At 39.3% G+C, this 19,279-nt stretch overlaps 1 protein-coding gene across 1 annotated transcript; it reads left to right on the top strand.

Moving 5' to 3' along the window:
* The first annotated feature begins 450 nt into the window (after positions 1 to 450).
* On the top strand, positions 451 to 19,021 carry Ms4a14 (membrane spanning 4-domains A14). The gene is made up of 6 exons (XM_040284278.2): positions 451 to 588; positions 2,403 to 2,531; positions 6,330 to 6,383; positions 8,755 to 8,904; positions 13,605 to 13,703; positions 17,168 to 19,021. Exons 1-6 carry the CDS (start codon positions 451 to 453, stop codon positions 19,019 to 19,021), a joined length of 2,424 nt encoding a protein of 807 aa, XP_040140212.2.
* The last annotated feature ends 258 nt before the right edge of the window (positions 19,022 to 19,279 follow it).

Below are 19,279 nucleotides of genomic sequence, written 5' to 3'. Positions count from 1 at the left end.
AGCCTTGAGCAACTTAACCTCTCTATTCTCAGTGTTAGCTCCGTAGAACTATTAGAAGAATAAACACTAATGCAGGTAAAAACAAAACAAACTCTTGGGTGCCTGAAGCACAGTGGATATGCCACAGGTCCCTTTGCATGTCACGAACTTATATAAGTACAAGCCCTTGTTTTTGCATAAAGCATCTATTTTGAGGTTACTATGTGTTTATAAACAAATTGACCCGAGAAAAAGCTTTCTTAAAAACTGTTTCCTTCTCCAAGAAGATAATGGGGCTGGCTATGTTCTAGAATCCTAAGATTCTATGACTCAGAGACTGAGCCTCCGTGGTTCTAGCATCTGGGCACAGTAGTCTCCCAGGGCTCCTTACTATGGACCCCATGTGACACCGGTGGAGAAGGTGTGGCTGCAATGTTCACTCAATCTCTTAATGCGTTCAACCACTGAACCATGGGGGAGTCATCCCAGGAGAAAAGAGGGGCCGATGTCATCACTGTACATCCAAACGAAACTGTATTGGCAGCACTTCCCTTCGGGCCTCATGTCTCTCTGCTGGATTTCCTAAAGGGAGAGCCAAAAATCTTGGGGGTAAGCTTTCTTCCATCCTGGGTCTTCCTGAAGAAGAGAAAAGAGTCCATTCTCCATGTACATCTGCAGAGGCATCATTGTGTGATGATTTCAAGGAGGGAGTGCATTCTATTTTGTCTTTCCTCCCTCATCCTTCACCTTGGTGTATCCTTCTTGTTGAGTCTTGAGCAGTGCTTCTAGGGCATTTGCTTGTATAAGGATTTGGATGGCCAAAATAGATCGTTATGTTATGCACACGTACCTAACAACAAATCTTATCATTACGTGCAACTATAATGCACCAAGCAAATAAGTGTGGAAAAAAAAATAAATTAACTAATTAGTGAATTAATTATTTTGAAAAAAGAATTGGATCATCATCATGAGGACCAACATGTAGCCAATATATTTTGATACATATGCAAAATAAAACTTCTCTTTCAAAACACACAGTTTGTCTCAGGTCTTAGAAATGTTTTTGAGGGTTTATTTAACTCTGAGAAACAGGTCTTTAATTAACAACACCTCTAGAGCTATTTCATGAGGAGTTGGTACTGGTCTTTGAAGCCTAGCAGAGGGGAAGCAGGACATAAGTGCAATTTTTCTAAACATTCCTTGAGGAAGGGACCTTAGTGTGTGGTGGTGACATCTCTCTGGCAGTGAAGAAGCCATTAGAGGAGAGGTTAGACTTCCCTTTGTGCTTGTATAGGTGTCAGGAGTCCTTTGAAAACTATATTCAAAGCTCTACAGTGAGATATAGATAAACATACCCACAAGGAAAAAAAAAATCTTCATCATAAACACACCCGGGGAGAGTTGTATACCTAGCCATATCCTTGTCCAATAGGGAAGTCACTAAAGTGTGCTGCCAGAGAGGCATGGCCTGGGCACAAAACCACAAATAGCAGCAGAGAAGTTTGACCCCAAGAGGAGCCACTGCCCCTCTTAGACCACCATGGTATCCATCTCTCTGCATGTGCCTGACAGGCTGAGTGGGTTATCATGACCTCTAGCCAGGCCCCTGGATGAAGGGGCGAGAAGACACCACATCACCCCAGTGCATTCCACAAACTTCCAGGAAACAGGGATGAGTTGAACTCCAAAAGCATATACAAATGGCCCTTTGATACCTTCAGATCCCACAATCACAGATTCAGCCAGCCAGGGATTGAAAATACTCTGAAAAGAAAACCACGCTTGTGCTGAACCGGTGGACTCTCTTTCTTGCTGTCCCCTAAACCATACAGCATGACAACTGTGTGTACAGCATTCCTAAGTAACCTAGAGATGACGAAGGTACACAGGAGGAGGGTGCAGGTTATCTGCAAAACGCTACATACTTTACGTCAGGGACCTGAGCGTCTTGGCATGATGGTGTCTCAGGTGTCCTGGAGCCAATGCCCCATGGATACCACGAGGTCACTGTATTTAATGTGTGGAAAGATGTGAAAGGGCAGATGGTAAGGAAAACCATACGCTCTCCTGCTACAGATGGGAGAATGCTTAAAGTAAACAGTTTGAAGTCCCTGTCCTCAAAGAGTGCTCAGTGTAGCTTTGGTCAGACGTGTGCTCCAATCTGTCTGAGAGGAGAGAAGTTTGTGCTACCAGGGAATGCAGGAACTAATAAAGGAGACAGTGATGGATTTGATTCCTCCGAAGGACTCAGGCAAGAATGACGGGGGCGGTGGGGATGATTGAGCTGAGCCTCCTGGGCACCTGAGAGTGGGGGGGGCAATTACAGAGAAAGGTATTCGGAGGAGGGGAGTGCACCGTGGCTCAGGGACAGACCAGAGGGGCGGGGCACTGGTAACCTCAGGTCCCTTTTCTCTTCGCAGGGTATCCAGATCTTGCTTGCTCTGATCATGGTGGGCCTTGGAACTGTACTTCTATTTGGTTACATCAGTTTATCTAAAATCTTCCCCCTCATTTTCCTCTCGGGATATCCGTTCTGGGGAGCATTTATTGTGAGTACTGTGGATTAGGATCTTTGGAGAAATGGTTATAAAGAATGACTTGAAGTTATTCAAGTCCTAGGATAATGGATTTCAGAAAAAAAAATATATGTCCCCTCCCTACCCCCACAACAAAGAAAATGACTCCATTTGGACATTGTGCTTCCATTATTACCCCCCCACCCCGACCCCCGTGTTCACTGCTTACATTTCCAAAGCCCGTGGGTGTATAATAACATCATTTGCTCCTCACTTCCAGGAAGTTAAATGAAAAAAATATCTTACTTTTTCCTTTGCAAATGGAGAAACTCAGTTTGAGATGAGGTACTAATCCAAACATTTATAGCTGGTGCTCTTAGAATCACAGACTCTCAGAGCTTAAGGAGAATTTAAGATTATTAGAGCTGAACCTCCTTCTTGGCCCCAGAGACAACATTATGAATGATACTCGTGGAAGTAATCATAGAGATATCAATAATATTCTGAGTATATTATAGCTACCTCTAACCAATCTCCACAGCTGTGGTTCCCAATCTTGCACCACATGGTTAAAGATAGAACCACTAGAGCTTTGACACTGGGATAGAAGTTCACAAGAGAGCAAGACCATTGTCCATTTCACTTCTTGTTATATTCTCAGAATCTAGAATGTTGCTTAAGGCAAAATATGCATACATGAATGAATGACTAAATGAATCAGTCAATGTACAGATGGAATAAGGAAAAAACGAGACCAGTGTCTATTGGAAAACCATGCTCTCTCTTTTTAAAATATTTTTATTTGTTTTAATTAGTTATACATGACAGTAGAATACATTTATACACGTTGATATATCATACGTAGATGGGATATAATTTCTCATTTTTCTGAGTGTAGGTGTTGCAGAATCATATTGGTCATGCAGTCACATATATACATATAGTAATAATGTCTGTTTCATTCTACTATCTTTCCTATCCCCACATCCCCTCTCCTCCCCTCCCATCACTTTCTTCTACCTAATCTAAGGTAACACTATTCTTCCCTAGTGCCTCCCCCCGACTTATTGTGAATTAGCATCCACATGAGAGAAAATATTCAGCCTTTGGTTTTGTGGGATTGGTTTATTTCACTTAGCATGATGTTCTCCAACTCCAACCATTTACTGGCAAATGCCATAATTTCACTCTTCTTGAAAGCTGAGTAATATTTCATTGAGCAAATATACTACATTTCCTTTATCCATTCATCTACTGAGGGATACCTAGTTTGGTTCCATAGTCTAGCTACTGTGAATTGAGCTCCTGTGAACTTTCATGTGGATGCATTACTATAAAATGCTTATTTTTAAATCCCTTGAGTATAAACCAAGGAGTGGAATGTCTGGGTCAAATGGTGGTTCCATTCCCAATTTTCTGAGGAATCTCCATACTGCTTTCCATAGTGGTCGCCCCAATTTTCAGTCCCACCAGTAATGTATGAGTGTACCTTTTTCACCACATCCTCACCAAAATTTATTGTTGCCTGTATTCTTGATGATTGCTGTTCTGACAGGAGTGAGATGAAATCTTAGAGTACTTTTGATTGCATTTTTCTAATTGCCAGAGATGTTGAACACTTTTTCATATATTTGTTGACCAATTGTATTTCTTCAGTGAAGTGTCTGTTCAGTTCCTTAGCCCATTTATTGATGAATTGGGTTATTTGTGGTTTTGGTGTTTTGTTTTGTTTTGTTTTTGAGAGAGAGAGAGAGAGAGAGAGAGAGAGAGAGAGAGAGAGAGAGAGAGTTTTTTTTAATATTTATTTTTTAGTTTTCGGCGGGCACATCTTTGTTGGTATGTGGTGCTGAGAATGGAACCCTGGCCACACGCATGCCAGGCTACCACTTGAGCCACATCCCCAGCCCATGGTTTTGGTGTTTTTTGAGTTCTTTATTTATCCTAGGGTTTAATGCTTTATCAGAGGTGCATGTGGTAAAGACTTTCTCCCAATCTGTAGGCTCTCTCCTCATGTTATTAGTTGTTTCCTTTGCTGGAAAGAAGCTTTTTAATTTGAATCCATCTCATTTATTGGTTCTTGCTTTACTTCTTGCATTTTAGGAGTCTTCTTCAGGAAGTCAGATCCTAGGCCAACAAGATAAAGATTTGGGCCTATGTTTTCTTCTATTAGCCACAGGGTCTCTGTTCTAGTGCCTAAGTCTTTGATTCACCTCGAGTTGATTTTTGTGCAGGGTGAGAGAGGTTTAATTTCATTTTGCTACATATAGATTTCCAGTTTTGCCAGCCATTTGTTGAATAGGCTATCCTTTCTACAGTGAATGTTCTTGGCACCCTTGTCTAGTTCTGATAAGCATAAACACAACATGCCTTTTCTGTCATTGGCATTTCAGAAATGACTGGTCATGTTCTCACTTTCCCAACACAAACAATATCATGTTGGGCATGCTTTTCAAACCACACATGCCCCACTGCAGAAAATCAAAGGGACTAGCTCCCCACTTCCCCATTGCACAACAGAATTCCGTGAGACTCCGTATAATCTGCACACATGAATTGCAATGGGGTTTTGGCCTGCTGTCCTTTAAATATCCACCCTGCAAGGGAAAAAAAAAATGTTTTCTGAACACATAACTGTCTTCTTCGTAGTGCAAAGGTTAGAAAGGTGGCATAGGTTATTAACATTTGTGCTCAATGCTCTAAGAGAATTCCCAGGAGCTAGGGGAGGTTTTAATGGAGAAATTATCTGGCCTGGGGATACCAGGCGCTGTCCACACATTGAAGAAAAGTGTTCCCGGGTAACAAAAAAGCATGACCTGAGAGCTCGAGGTCAGGAAATCACCCAAAAGAAGACCAAGAGTCCATGGTTGTCCAGCCCAACTGAGGCCACACAGAAGCTGGAGTCAGGCTGCGACCGCTCTTGTGGTCAGGTTAAGAATGGAAACTTCAATATGTAGAAGAAGGAAAATCCACTGGTTATTCTGAAAGGGCAGCGACATTTGCAGATATTATTGTGTTTTCTTAATGGGAAATGAATTCAAGAACAATAACAGCAAACCTGGGAGAATCAGTTAAGTGGAGGTTGCGGTAACTCAGCAAGGGAAGATGGTACCCTGAACTAGCTGAACAGCAGAGGAGATAAAGACAGACAGCTTGGAGGAGAACTTGGAGGCAAAGCTGACAGCTCTTGGTGATCATATTGGGATGGGGGTGAAGCAGAGGAAGGCACCAAGGTGATTTTCTTATCTCATGGTCCTTGGACTCTAAGATCCAGGTAATCTCACAGGCCAATGTTAATTCCCACAGAGGAGGTTCTCATCCTCTGAGCATTAAAACAATAAGGGTCTCCACCTTGGGCGGCAGAGTTCTCACTTTTCCTGGGTGGTTCTAGACTCTTCATGCTTCTGAAAATTAAAAAAGTGGCTGGGTTGATTATACTAGGTTTCAGTCCCCATAACAGCAATTATAGGAGGTCTTTTCTGAGAAAATCTCCTTTGCTACTCAGAACACACATAGCCTCTCCTCCCCTCTTCCAGGCCCAAAGTCCAGGAATTCCTTTCTTTTCTGAGACCAGCTGAGCCAAATATCTGTGTGGTGTCTTCTGAGCCTGCTTCTTCCAGATCGTACTGGCCGAGAGCCTGTGTGGGTACTGAGCAAGTCCACCATGGATTACGCTTACATTGGTACCTATCCCCCATCTCCTTAACACTCAGGTGGAGAGACTGTACTGTCTGGGAGATTCACAGACAAATAGTTGGTAAATCCAAAGGAAATTGTATTGTAAGGTTGTCAGATACATCACCTGTTAACTTTTGTCTCCTGTCTTCTTGACAGTTTTTTCTTACAGGAAGCGCCACAGTAATCAATGAGAAATTAAAAAATACGGAGGTAAGTCACTTTTGTGATTTCTATGTAATTTATCTTCCATTTGCTTCTTTCTTGTAAATATTTCCAGTATTGAGATGTGTCTCAGGAAGATATTTATACATCAAACTTGCGATTTCCATCATTCCTATTTGTCAGTGCCACCTCTTAGTCCCACATTCGTATACTGGCTAACATTTCTCTGGTCAAGTAAACTCAAAATGTTGATTAATAGAAATCATTTTATACCCATGTAACTAAATGGTTATTAAACTTGGAGTAATTTTGTCCTTTCTCCACCCCCAGGAAATATTTCACAATGTCTGAAGACATTTTGGGTTGTCCAAACCGGGTAGGGGTGCCATTGGCATCTAGGAGGTAGAAGCCAGGGTTAGTGTCTGCGTGTCCCCAAAATGCCTAGGAAGCCTCCCATGTCAAAAAAAAAAAAAAAAAAAAAAGGACTAAAAATTCTACAGCACCAAGATTTAGAAACCTTTCTCCAACCAAACCAACCAAGGAACCCAGTAATTCCTGCTTTCCAACCCCAACTCCACCTCCTATACGAACAGAGACTTTTCCTTCAGGATTGCCCAGGGTCCAGAGGTAAGGGTCTGGACATGGATGCTGCATGATTCTAGGACTGAATCGAGGCACCCCACCCATGGCTGTGTCAGCTTGAAAGGAAAAGTACCAACTTCTAGGGTTGTTTTTGTTCTGTTTTTGTTTGTTTGTTTAGGGTTAACTCGGATTTAGTTAAAGGCATGCTGATACTGAATTTTCCTCTTCTTCCCCTCTAACCACTCTGATCTGATTTAAAGTCCTGGAGATGTGGGCTTCGCTTACAGCCCTCTTCTCTCTGTTCTTGTGGTTCTCCACCAACTTCCTATGGGAATAGTTATAGGCCATAGAGAAGTCCTAAGGGGATGAACACCCCCATCTCTTCCTGTGGAAATAAACACTAGCCATGCACTGAAGTTCCACGTGCTGTTCTCTTCTCTCAGTCTTGACTTATTTCCAGAGCTGAGAAATATATTAAGGTGAAGGTAAACTTATGGCTGACTCAAGGAGAGCTATGCAGATGGCAGGGCATAGGGGGCATCAGAGGACCTGGCTCTTCAAACAGTGAGATTACTCACAATCACTTAATTCTGAATCTCATTCATCTGTAAAATGGGAATGAGAGATGCAGCACCTTACACTGCAAACCTGTAATAAGGATCAGATGAGACTCGAACTGGGGTATGCTCTTTACAAAGCACAATACACATAAGGGTTTGCATATCCAGAGACCTCAGTCTATGAACTATCATATGGGAGCCAAACAGAGCCTGGAGAGAATGGAGAAATGAAATTTGGGAGAGATGGCATATCTGTATGCCCCTTTGCATTTTCTACCAAAATAAAAAAAAGTTTACTTGCAATAAAAATGGCTTAGTAGACATTAAGTCATAAGTATGCTTTCAAATCTTGCCACACTAAGTCCCAGGAAGGGCATGATGTATAAGTGTATCAGCATTTACCACCACAGCAGACACACACAATGCTATGAATACAGACACAGGAAATATCTGCCACATTTAAAATGAAAGTTTTGTTTTGGCCTTTAAAGGGACAAGATCAGAGCTGAAAGTGGGTTTGAAGAAAAGAATAAGATGCACCCCTTTCTTTTGAAGGAACTCAAACGTACATGTATATCTCCTCCTCCCTCTCCAAAAATAATGGGCTTGAATAAAAGCAATTGAGTGAGACAATCTGAACTTTGTATGCCTTCCATATCCGACACTGAGATCAACAAAGGACATCTTTAAATCCCAGTTCAAACCATCTTCAAATATATGTTAGTGACTTAGTGGGTCATGTTTGAATCTTGTGGAGATTTCCATGTAAGCCCCATGATCTTTTGATCTCTGCAGCCTGACACATATTTGGATCACACTAAATAGTTATGAAATAAATGAATAAATGCATACTACCCTAAAGGTAGGCAATGTAATTCTCATTTTCAAAGGTAGAAATTGAAATTCCAAGAGACTAAGTAATTCATACAAGGTTCTTACAAAATGAGGATCCAAAATCAAGTCTAATTTCCAAGTTGAGATATTTTCTAACACACTACACCACTCAGAGATTATGAATGATGGTTTACTGCAATAAAATGACCATTTTCTTCAACATAAACATAGAATATATTCTTGGCTGATTCTAAAATTGATTCATCTTCTGACTTTGATAAATCAGAATTTATCTTATCAACCTTTCCTATCACCCTGACCTGCTAGAGTAATTCATCTCTGAGAAGTGTCTAGAAAGTGAAAACCACCAAGAGTTTCTTCCAAGGTGTTTGTGGTTTGATTGGGTTTTTATTTATTTTGTTACTTTTTAAACTGCTTTCCAGATCCCAGGTATCGTTACCATGAATGTCATCAGTTCCGCGGTGGCAGTGGCCGGGATTGCTCTCATCCTCATCAGCTTCACACACCAACACAAGTTCTGCCAGATGCTTTCTCTTGATGGATCATGTGTCCTCGGTAAAACATTTTTCATTGTAAGTGATCTCATTTTGAATGAGGACTGTTCCATCTTAGCTGAGTCCATGATGCAACCATGCATTGATTTTATCTATTTATTTTTTGGAGGTTATGGGGTACCAAAGATTGAACTCAGGGGCACTCCACCATTGAGCCACATCCCCAGCCCTATTTTGCATTTTATTTAGAGACAGGGTCTCACTGAGTTGCTTAGCACCTCACTTTTGCTGAGGCTGGCTTTGAATTTTCGATCCTCCAACCTCAACCTCAACCTGGGATTACAGGCATGCTCCACCAAACTGGGCTGATGCACTAATTTTTATCACAATAATTGAAACAGTGCCAACACTTGAACTGACCTTTGAGAGCAATGGTCAACTGACCCATCCCACACTGTGGGATGACGGTTAAGATGATTCATGATCAAATGTCTCTGGATTTTTAACTGTGGCTTTATTTCATGTACGCCTATGACCTTGATCTAAAACGTTTATTCTCTCTGAGTCTCAGTGTTTCTCATGTGGAAAATGAAGATAATAATGCCTACAGTATGGAATTGTTATGAAGATTACTTAAAATAGAACCTAGTGCAGTGCCAATGGTCAATCATTTTAGGTATTACAAGTATCATTTAACATCAATTGGATTCAATTTTGCCTTTTTAAAAGATTTACTTTTTCATCATCAATATAGAACAAAAATGATGAAAAAATTTTCCTAAGTGAACAATAAAAACAGAAAGCAGTTTAAAAAGTGGGGTGTTTGAAGAGTGTTAGGATATACATGGTTTTATATAATTTGCAAGAATTTTATTTAATAAGGCAAATGAGATATATCCTTACTAAGAAACAGAGATACAATTTTAAATATCTACCTCATAAATAATTAATGGAATTAAATTTTTAACCATGTCAAGATTCCAATAGGCCTTTTCCTGCAGTTTCTCACGTAAGTCCTGAGAGTTCATCTTATCTCCACCAGCTGCAACGTGAAGGTTTGGGACTTAGAATGTTAAGGATGCAAGTGGAGTCATGCCATTGGAAGTTATCTTCCCCCCTAAGGAAGGAAAGAAAAAGTCATCCATTACTGAATGCAAGATCTTGGCCTAGTGGGTTTAGCTGTCACTGGATTGCTTTCCTCCCGGTTCTCCTACTTGGGATCAATCCGGGGCCATCACGACTTGTGTGAGGCCCATTCTGAGAATGCCAAGCAGAGAGGAGGAGCCCAAATTAAGGAGAATCTGAGACACGCTGATGGGACTGCGGCTCTGTGATTCAGAGAGAAGGTAGGAGCTGCTGGCGTTCAAAAGGAGATTCCAGAGGCGCTTGAGCGAAGTGCGCATGCTCCGACTCCTAATTCTAAGAACCCTTGTCTGAAAGGTACTTTGCTACCCTGAGGGAATCGAGGAAAGGAGATTCCAGCCAAAAAGATTCATATCAAGGAATTGACTTTCAGAGATAATGGGAAAAGACGTGGATCTTGGAAGATAATTATTCTAAATATTCAGGGAAAGACTAAAATTAAAGGTTGTTTTTCTTAGAGCACATCATTGGACATATTTGAAGATTTATATGTAATAAGAACTTCACTCTTTGAAGACTTCAACATTATTGAAATGAAAAGAGGAGTCACAATTCTCAAAAGAATATTTTTGGACCATCTGTAAATTCTAATTTGTTCTTCGTAAAACATTTTTCTATCGTTGTCAAGTAATTTGGTCTTGAAACTAGCACTCTTTGAGAGAAGCTTTGTTTTTATTTGGTCCAGGACAAAACTTAATAGTTCTCAATAAAGGATTAAATGTTGACATTTGGGAAATAATGATTTTTTTTTTCTTTTTAGGTACAGGTAGTGTTAATATGCACAAGTATCAGTTACCATAGTAAGTGGTTAAAATTTTAGTTACCATAGTAGTAACTGAAAATAGTTATATGAATTTTGCTGCTAGCTCTTTAGTTCATGAATTATTTTGCAAATAAAGGATGTGCATCATGATCAGTGATCAGCCACTTTGCTTCTTTCAAAGGCTGATGGTGATTGGTCACTGAAAATTTATTTAGTTCATTCACAGAGAGCAAAGTGCACAGTTTTAGTGCCTTCTTGTCTCCCAGAGACTAAACTCATTTGACAGTTTATAGAAATGGATACTCCAAAGAAGAAATTGGTCAACAAAGATAGCAGAGCACAAAGAAATGAAAATTGATAACGCTGGAAGTGAAACTGGATGTCATTAGAAGATTCGAAAGTGGCAACTGCAAAGCAGAGACAGTTGAGATCTAGGCCTGCAGGAAGCTACAGTGGGAACGATATTGAAGGTATAGTTAGTTGCTTCCACACCTTAATTTAAATTGTGCTAGGAACAGGAAGCCATTGACAGCCAAAATTGAAGACGAATCAAAAACAGATCCCAGTTTGGCTAACTAGCATTCAGACCCAAACACTGGGGTTAGCTGTTGCACTGAAAGAAAGTGGTAATTACAATGAAACTGAAAATGAGGTTTTTACTTCCAGTAAAGACTGGTTTCATTATTTCAGAAGTCCGCATGAATTGATTGATATTAATCTATTTGGTGAAGCTACAAGTTCAGATAAAGGCACTGCTATGAAATTTACACCCAGATTCTAAGATACAGGCATTTCTACTGTCCAGAAAATTCTGGAGGATTCAAATGCAGTGTTCTAGAAGATAGAGTGGGCTGGGAAGGAATTATGATACTGCTGCTGTTCAAGAGGCAGTTCTAGAAAAGCCAGAGGAATTTAGTGAAGGCGAACCTATTGGCATAAATGATAAAAGTGGTTGTAACAAAAGATGAACATACCCCTCAGAGGAAGTGATGCCAGTAAAAACCTTCACATCAAACCCTCAGAGATACAACAAGACCTTGAAAGCAAAACTGATAAAAATTTGGGGTTCCTATGCCAAGGCGTAGGAAAGATGCTCACTGTTTATTATAAGTAAAATGAAGGCAAATAGTGTTTAAACTACTCTTGATAAATTATTTACATTTTTTAAAACACTGTAATTCATAGATTTTAATGTTTTAACTTACAGTGAACTAAATACTAGTTTTACATTACAAAAAAAGTTACATTATAATGTCTTTACATTTAATATCAACATCAAGAATTTAATTTTTTCCTGTTTTTTTCTCTTTAATTTTTATTTTTTGTTCTTTTTAGTTATAAATGATAGTTGAGTATAATTTAACTTATTTATACAAAAATGGAATGCATCTTATTCTAATTAGGATCCCAGTCTTGTGGTTATTCATGATGTAGAGATTCACTGTAGTGCATTCATATATGTACATAGGAAAGTTATGATAGAATCATTCCATTTTCTCTCCTATTCTTTCCTCTCCCCACTTCCCTCTGGAAGAATTAATTTTTGACTAATTTTAAGGTCACAGAACAATCATACATTTTCCCAAAGACTTAGATTGCATTGCGCCTGCATTAAAAAAATTATATATATATATATATATATATATATATATATATATATATATATATATATATATATATCTCCTATCTGCTATTCTGTAATTTCTTGCTGCACACACCAGCCACTTCCTGTAATCTCACTCACCCAGGATCATAAGACCACCTTCTTCCTGCTTTGAATGGTTCCAGTCTAGTGTTCACCCTGTTCTATCTACCTAATAAACTCACCTTCACACTTAAATCTCAGTTCAGTCATCATTTATTTAAAGAAGCCCTTCTTTACCACACCTCCACTCTCAGACCCGGCCACATATTCCCTTATAACCGTGTATGACCCACCATACTTCTCATAGAACCCACTGCAATTTACTCAAGCAATTATCTAATTATTTATTACCATTTGCCTCCTTTACAATTATGCACGTTTCATAAAACCAGAATCAAATCTCTCGTAATCCCTCACTGAATCCAATAACTTATATGCAGTAGGGGGCTAGGGATGTAGCTCAGTGGTAGAATGCTTGTCTAGCATGCAATGAGATCCTGGGTTAAATCCCTAGCACCACATACCAAAAAAATTGTATACAGTAGGATCTTCATCCATTTGAATTTTATAAATAGTGAATATCTAAGCATTGGGGATATATTGCAAGGATACCAAGATTCAGAGAGGTTCAGTCACTTGCCCAAGGGGAAGTGTAACCTTGCACCCAGTTGTACCCAGCTTTTTCTTTCTCAAGAGATTAAACTTTTTGATGCCATACTCCACCATGCTGCCTCTCAATCTAAACATTCCCTTAAAGGGAAGTGTGTAAAATGTTGATTTTTGAGCATACTCAGCTTGCAGATATGTTTTTTGTGACTGACACTGGTGAACAAATAACTGGAAAATCATTTTACTTCTAAAAGTGTGTATATAGAGCTTCCTTAAGAAAGTTAAAAAAAATCATGTGTCACAGTGCCCAGATTTCCACATGGCAACAATTGGCTGGAATGGAGTAATGGATGCCTTCTATGAATACCATTACTCCCTATCATCTCCCTTCCTGTTTTGCTCAAAATGGTATCCTGGTCCCCATAGGTACTGGAATTTGTTACCACTGCCTTATCAGAAAGATATGAAAAATATGTAATATCTAATGGCTACAAGACCATCCAAAATATGAGTTTACCAAAACTTGTTTATAGAGGGTGTAAGAGATTCTGGACTTAAATCTTTCAAATGATACAGCTTTCATTCCAATTGCCATTCATTTCTCCTCCTTATTTGCAGGGAATTTTGTCAATCTTATTAATTATCACCATGGCAGAGCTTGGCATCTCTGTGACTATCGCATCCTTCAGAAGCAAGTTATGGACAAGTTCAGATGAGGTGCGTTTAATGTTGTTGTGCAAACAGAGTCCTGTGGGGACACTCTAAGGTGACTTCTGGTCTACTGGTGAGCAGAGTAGAGCTCAGATGCTGAACTGAAACTTGTAAATTTGGGAAGATCAGTGAGGGACAACCTTAGGATTGAAAGGCTCCCCACCTTGAGGACGGCTCTGCTTTCCCTATCTGCTATTCTGTCATTTCCGCTCATACACAGTTCCTTATCTTCCTGCCAAAACATCTGAAATGTCAGACTTCATGAGATCCCATATTACTGGGATACAGAAAGCTTACACGTGGTAATAAGAAGGTATGAGACCATTCTCTCGCCAGAGAAGAAGTGGAAAAAAATATCAATAGCATTACCATTTATCATCATCATCATATTGACTAAATGTTTAATATGTCAGTCATTATCGTAATCACTGGGCATCAACTTAATTTTACTAACACCATGAGAACACCTTAACATTTGAAGGAACCAAGGTACCAAGAGGTTAAATAACCTCTCCAGGATCACAGAACTTCAAGAGTCTGGCTCCGGGATTCAGCTCCACAGCCCACTCTCTAAGTTATAAATACCAGTCCAGGCTCTGTGTTTGGCAGGATTTTTTTCTGTTTTTTTTTTTTTTAATCAACTCCATGGCAGTAGAATCTACAAGGATTATTCAGTGATCTTTGACAAACTGTATACACCTGTGTTGCTGCCATCACAATCAAGGCAATGCAATCCTTTCGGCCAAATTTTGTTCAGCCATTCATCTGTTGAAAGACACATTTTTCCTGATGTAAATAATGTGCTATGAACATTAGTGTACAAATATCAGCCTAACTCCATGCTTTGGAGATAGACCTAAGAATAGAATTGCTGGGTCATATGGTAGCTCTATGTTTAAACTTTTGAGAAAGTGCTCAACTATTTCCCACAGTGGTTGTTCCATTTTACATTCCCATAAGCAGTACACAAGGATTCCAGTCACTCCTAATTTCACCAACACTGTTATTTTCTGTTTGTCTTTATAATAGCCATCCTAATGGGTGTAAAGTAGTATCTCACTGTGGTTTTGATTTTCATGTCCTTAATAACTTGTGATTTAAAGCAAATTTTCATATGTTTATTGACTGTGTACAGATTTTCTTTGGAGAAAAATCTCATAGCAAATTTTCCATTTTTTCATTGAGTTGTTTGCTTTTGTTGTTATTGAATGGTATTGTTCTTCATGTGTTCTTACTATAAATCCCTTATTAGATATATGATTTTCATTTTTTCTATATTTTAAATTTTTTTTAGTTGTAGTTGAATGCAATATCTTTATTCTATTTTTTTTAATGTGGTGCTGAGGATTGAACCCAGGGCCTTGCACGTGCTAGGCAAGTGCTTTACCAGGCAACAACCCCAGCCCTGATTTTTAAATATTTTACCTCATTTTCTAGCCTTTTTATTTTTATTTTTATTTTGATACTGGGAATTGAACTTTGGGGCACTTGGCCACTGAGCCACATCCCCGGACCTATTTTGTATTTTATTTAGAGTCAGGGTCGCCCTGAGGTTGCTTAGCACCTTGATGAGGCTGGCTTTGAACTCATAATCCTCCTGCCTCAGCCTTCCAAGACACTGGGATTATAGGCATGCACCACCACACCTGACTATTTTTTACTTTCTTGACAGTAATCTCTGATGCACAAAAATTATTGATTTTCACAAAATATGATTTATCTATTCTTGTGTTCATAGTGTTGGTGTCATATCCATGAGATCATTGCCAAATCCAAAATCATGAATATTTCTCCCAAGTTTTTCTTCTTTGAATTTTATAAGTTTCACTCCTAAGTTTAGTCTTTGATTCATTTGGAGTTAATTTTTATGCATGTTGTCTGTTTAATTCATTCTTTTGCTTGTAGATGTCCAGTTTTCCCAGCACTGTTTGTTAAAAAAGACTATCTTTTTCCTCCATGGAATGATTTTGGCGTTCTTTTTGAAAATGAATTGGTCATATTTGCAGTGGTTTCTTTCTGGTTTCTCTCTTCAGTCCATTGCTGCCATGTGTGGGTTTACAACTGTGTGTCACTAGTCTTGGGAAATAAAGATAATAACCTCCTAGGGATGTTATAATGATGACTTGAAATGACTTTAGAACTTCCTCTAGTGCTTTGATCATCACTTAGTTAAGAATGAGTCAATTTTAAATCATAACACTTAAGTGCTTGAATACATGGGATATTATAGTTCATGTCTCCAAAACTTTCTTTCAGCAAATTAAACAAAAATCTAGGTGAAGATTAATAAAAATACAGAAATCCCATGTATCCTCATATAAGTAGTGTGCTAATAGAGATAAAATAAAAATGTAGAAAACAAATTGGGAGGATGGGTACTAGGAATGTATAGAGTAAGAGAATGTATCAATTCTCATTCTTGGTCTACCATTAACCAACTAGGCCAACGTAACTCATTTAATCACTGAGCTCCAATCACTTCTTCATAGAACAAGAAGTCAATTCTGACTCCATGAACAATCTCAGAATGGGAATGGGCTGATAAAAATCAGCAGGCTAGGTTGCAATGACAATTCCATCATCATCATAAGCAGTCGCAGCATATCATCTCGGAAAACAATGGGAAGCACTGATCAAAGGCTGTATCAGGCGGTGTCACATAGCTGTTTAAAAAACTCCAATAGATCTCTCAACAAGAGCAATGTATATACAGACAACATATATACAAATCCTAATTCTCTAGCCTAGTACACCATGGGACAATATCTACCTGCCTCCCACATTCCATCACACCATGCTCTGTCCCAACCTTCTGTTTTCATTATTTCTACTTTCTGGATTTCGTCTCCTGTCTTACTTTATCTGTTGCTTGAGGAATCTCTACTCATCTGTCAAGATGTGGATTAAATATCACTTCTTCTATAAAGCATGCACTTATTCTCTCAGAATGAGGTCATCTTCTATGTTCTCATAAAGCACCAAGTGTCTATTTCTATAATAGCAGTTGCTGAATGGTTTTATTGTTATCTACTTATATGTTGTTCTACCTACAACTGTGAGCACCTGAAGGGCAAAACTCACATTTAGTCATTTTGATGGATAAGCATTTAGTTCATCCATATGACCAATAAATCTTTATAGATTAAATCTTTATATGTGAATATTGACGAGGTGATTTAAAATGTCTTAGAAGTTGGTAATATCAAGGATGGGGGAAAATATTTGAAGCAATCTTAGTCAAATGGCCTGGTTCAGTATTTGAGATAATAAGGGGTTATCACTGTCCAAAACCATACTAATAAGTTGATGGTAAAGGTGGGTGGGTATTTGTTTGATGACTCCTCGTTCAGATGTAATTTCCAACCTAACATCTTAAGTCAGAGATGAAAGATAATTTAGAATGCCAAAATAAAATAACACCAAAGATGATTCTGTCTTACTAATGCTGCCAACTCCCCTTGGTTTTATAGGTTGTGTTTTTCTTACCTTCAGATGTTACTCCAAATAGTGAACAACTTGACCCAGAAGAAAATACTGTATTACAATTTGAGCTTCAAGAAGAATCTCCTAGGACTGATAGGACATTAAACAGACAAACTGTTTTCATTGGAGGCTATTCTTTCTTCAAGTTAAGGGTTTTAAAAAGTCCTTTAGTCCACCATTGCATGTTGCCAACATGTAATAAGTGTAAGGGTAGTAAGAGCACATCTTCTGCACCTATTCCAGAGGAAGATAATCTGAATGATCAAGACATGCAATATGTTATGACACAATCCACCCAAACAGAAACTCAGTTACCTCAGAAAAAAGCCTTACCCACCAAAGATTTTCTAGCCCCGCCCATGCAAACATTCCAAGCTTTGCCTGCTGATGACTTGCCATCTCAGGCTGTACTAATAGAAGCCCCTCCTGAGCCAGTTATGCTATATGCAACCCCACCATCGCATATCAGCCAATCTTTCGATCTGACATTTGAAGACATGCCCTCTCAAGATGTGCTCACTGAAGAAAGACCATCCCAAGACACAATTTTCCAAGAGATAGCATCCACACAAACAACATCGCAAGACACGGTCTACAATGCTCTGTCAGCACAGGCCACCCCATCCTACTCCATAAGGTCCTCTAAGATAAAACAGCCATCCCAAGATCTTGAACCTCAACGCCAGCAATCTTTAGAAATGCTATATAGAGACATTCGAGCAGAAGTCATGGAACAGACCCGGGAATGGAAATCTCAGGACCAACACCCAAGACACTTTTTCTCATTCCATAAACCCAGAGATAGGAAGCACCACCGAAAAAGATTTTCCTTAGAACTGCCAGGAAAAAGCAAGCAATCCCCAAGGAGATATTCTTTAGACCTACAAAGCAAAGGTGGGCAGTCTCTAAAACGGAAATCCCTAGACCAGAAAATCAAAGCCTGGCTATCTGCAAGGAGGCAGTCTCTAAAAAAGCAAGCTAAATATACCCAAACCACAGGACAATTCTCCGAGGAGTCAGCTGAACATCTTCAGACAAAAGGGAAGCCATTCCCGAAGGAACAATCCAAACATACAGAAGATAAAGGACAGCAGGTGTCTATGGAGCAAATCCCTAAGAAACAAACTCAAGTCAAACAAGCTGAAGATCAGCAGGTTCAAGAGGAAGAATCCCCAAAGGAACAATCTCAAAATAGGCAAGCCAATACCCCGCAAGTTCAAATAAGGAAACCTTTAAAGCAGATGTACCAAGATTCGGACACCTCAAGCCAGGAACACAAAGATGGGCAATTCCTCCCAAAGCCATCTCTGCAATGTGGAAAACAGAATTGGCAAAACTTTAACCAGCAATCTGAAGACCGGAGAGGTCAAGGGAGGAGAAACAAAGATTGGATCGCACGAGACTGGCAATCAGAAAAGCAGCATGCCCTACACCAGAAGACCCTAGAGATTTTAGAGAAACAATCTCTAAAGCAGAAAGGTCTGTGCCAGAAAATCCCATCCCAGGGCACTCCAGCCCAATATAACCTAAGCAGGCAATTTCAAGGAAAAGACCAAAAAGAGGCTCAATCCAAAGTTGCACTAGAAGAAGATAAGCCAATGAAAGACACCAAAGAAGGGAAGCCAACGAATTTGCAACTAGAAGAAATGAACCCAGATTTCCAACCTTCTTCTAGCCACAGTTTAGAGCAAGACACAGATTTAAACTATTTGTCCAACATAGATTCAGAACAAGAGGTAGAGCATTATGCTTCAGCTAGCTCAAACTCATACAAAGATGTGAATATAACTTCTAGCTCATGTTGGTCAAAAGAACAACCGCAATCTGAAGAGTCTGACTAACAGGCAGAATCTACCCAACTATCACACTGCCCCCAACAAGAGAAGCTAAATGAAGGAGAACAACAGAGTCTTTCCTATGTTCTCAACTGTGGTCGCCATCTAATTCGCTCACCAGAAGATGAAGAGCACACAGAAAACTCCAAAGAATTCATTCTTATTAGAACAAAATGACAACAAATGACATGTTAATACTATATCGGAATTTTCTGGGAGTGAAGGAATAAATCGCGTGTCAACTTTTGTTGTCTAAATATTTAG

The sequence above is a fragment of the Ictidomys tridecemlineatus genome, chromosome 4, assembly GCF_052094955.1.
Source record: "Ictidomys tridecemlineatus isolate mIctTri1 chromosome 4, mIctTri1.hap1, whole genome shotgun sequence".
Classification (NCBI taxonomy): Eukaryota; Metazoa; Chordata; class Mammalia; order Rodentia; family Sciuridae; genus Ictidomys; species Ictidomys tridecemlineatus.
Note: the sequence above shows the minus strand (reverse complement) of the source record. Positions and strands in the feature narration are given on the sequence as shown.

Bases quoted from the DNA above. Each gene is read 5' to 3' on its own strand.
- Ms4a14 (XM_040284278.2), top strand. From the start codon at position 451: ATGGGGGAGTCATCCCAGGAGAAAAGAGGGGCCGATGTCATCACTGTA. The intron at 589-2,402 runs GTAAGCTTTCTT...TTCTCTTCGCAG, and splicing joins GAGAGCCAAAAATCTTGGGG to GGTATCCAGATCTTGCTTGC. The intron at 6,384-8,754 runs GTAAGTCACTTT...ACTGCTTTCCAG, and splicing joins AGAAATTAAAAAATACGGAG to ATCCCAGGTATCGTTACCAT.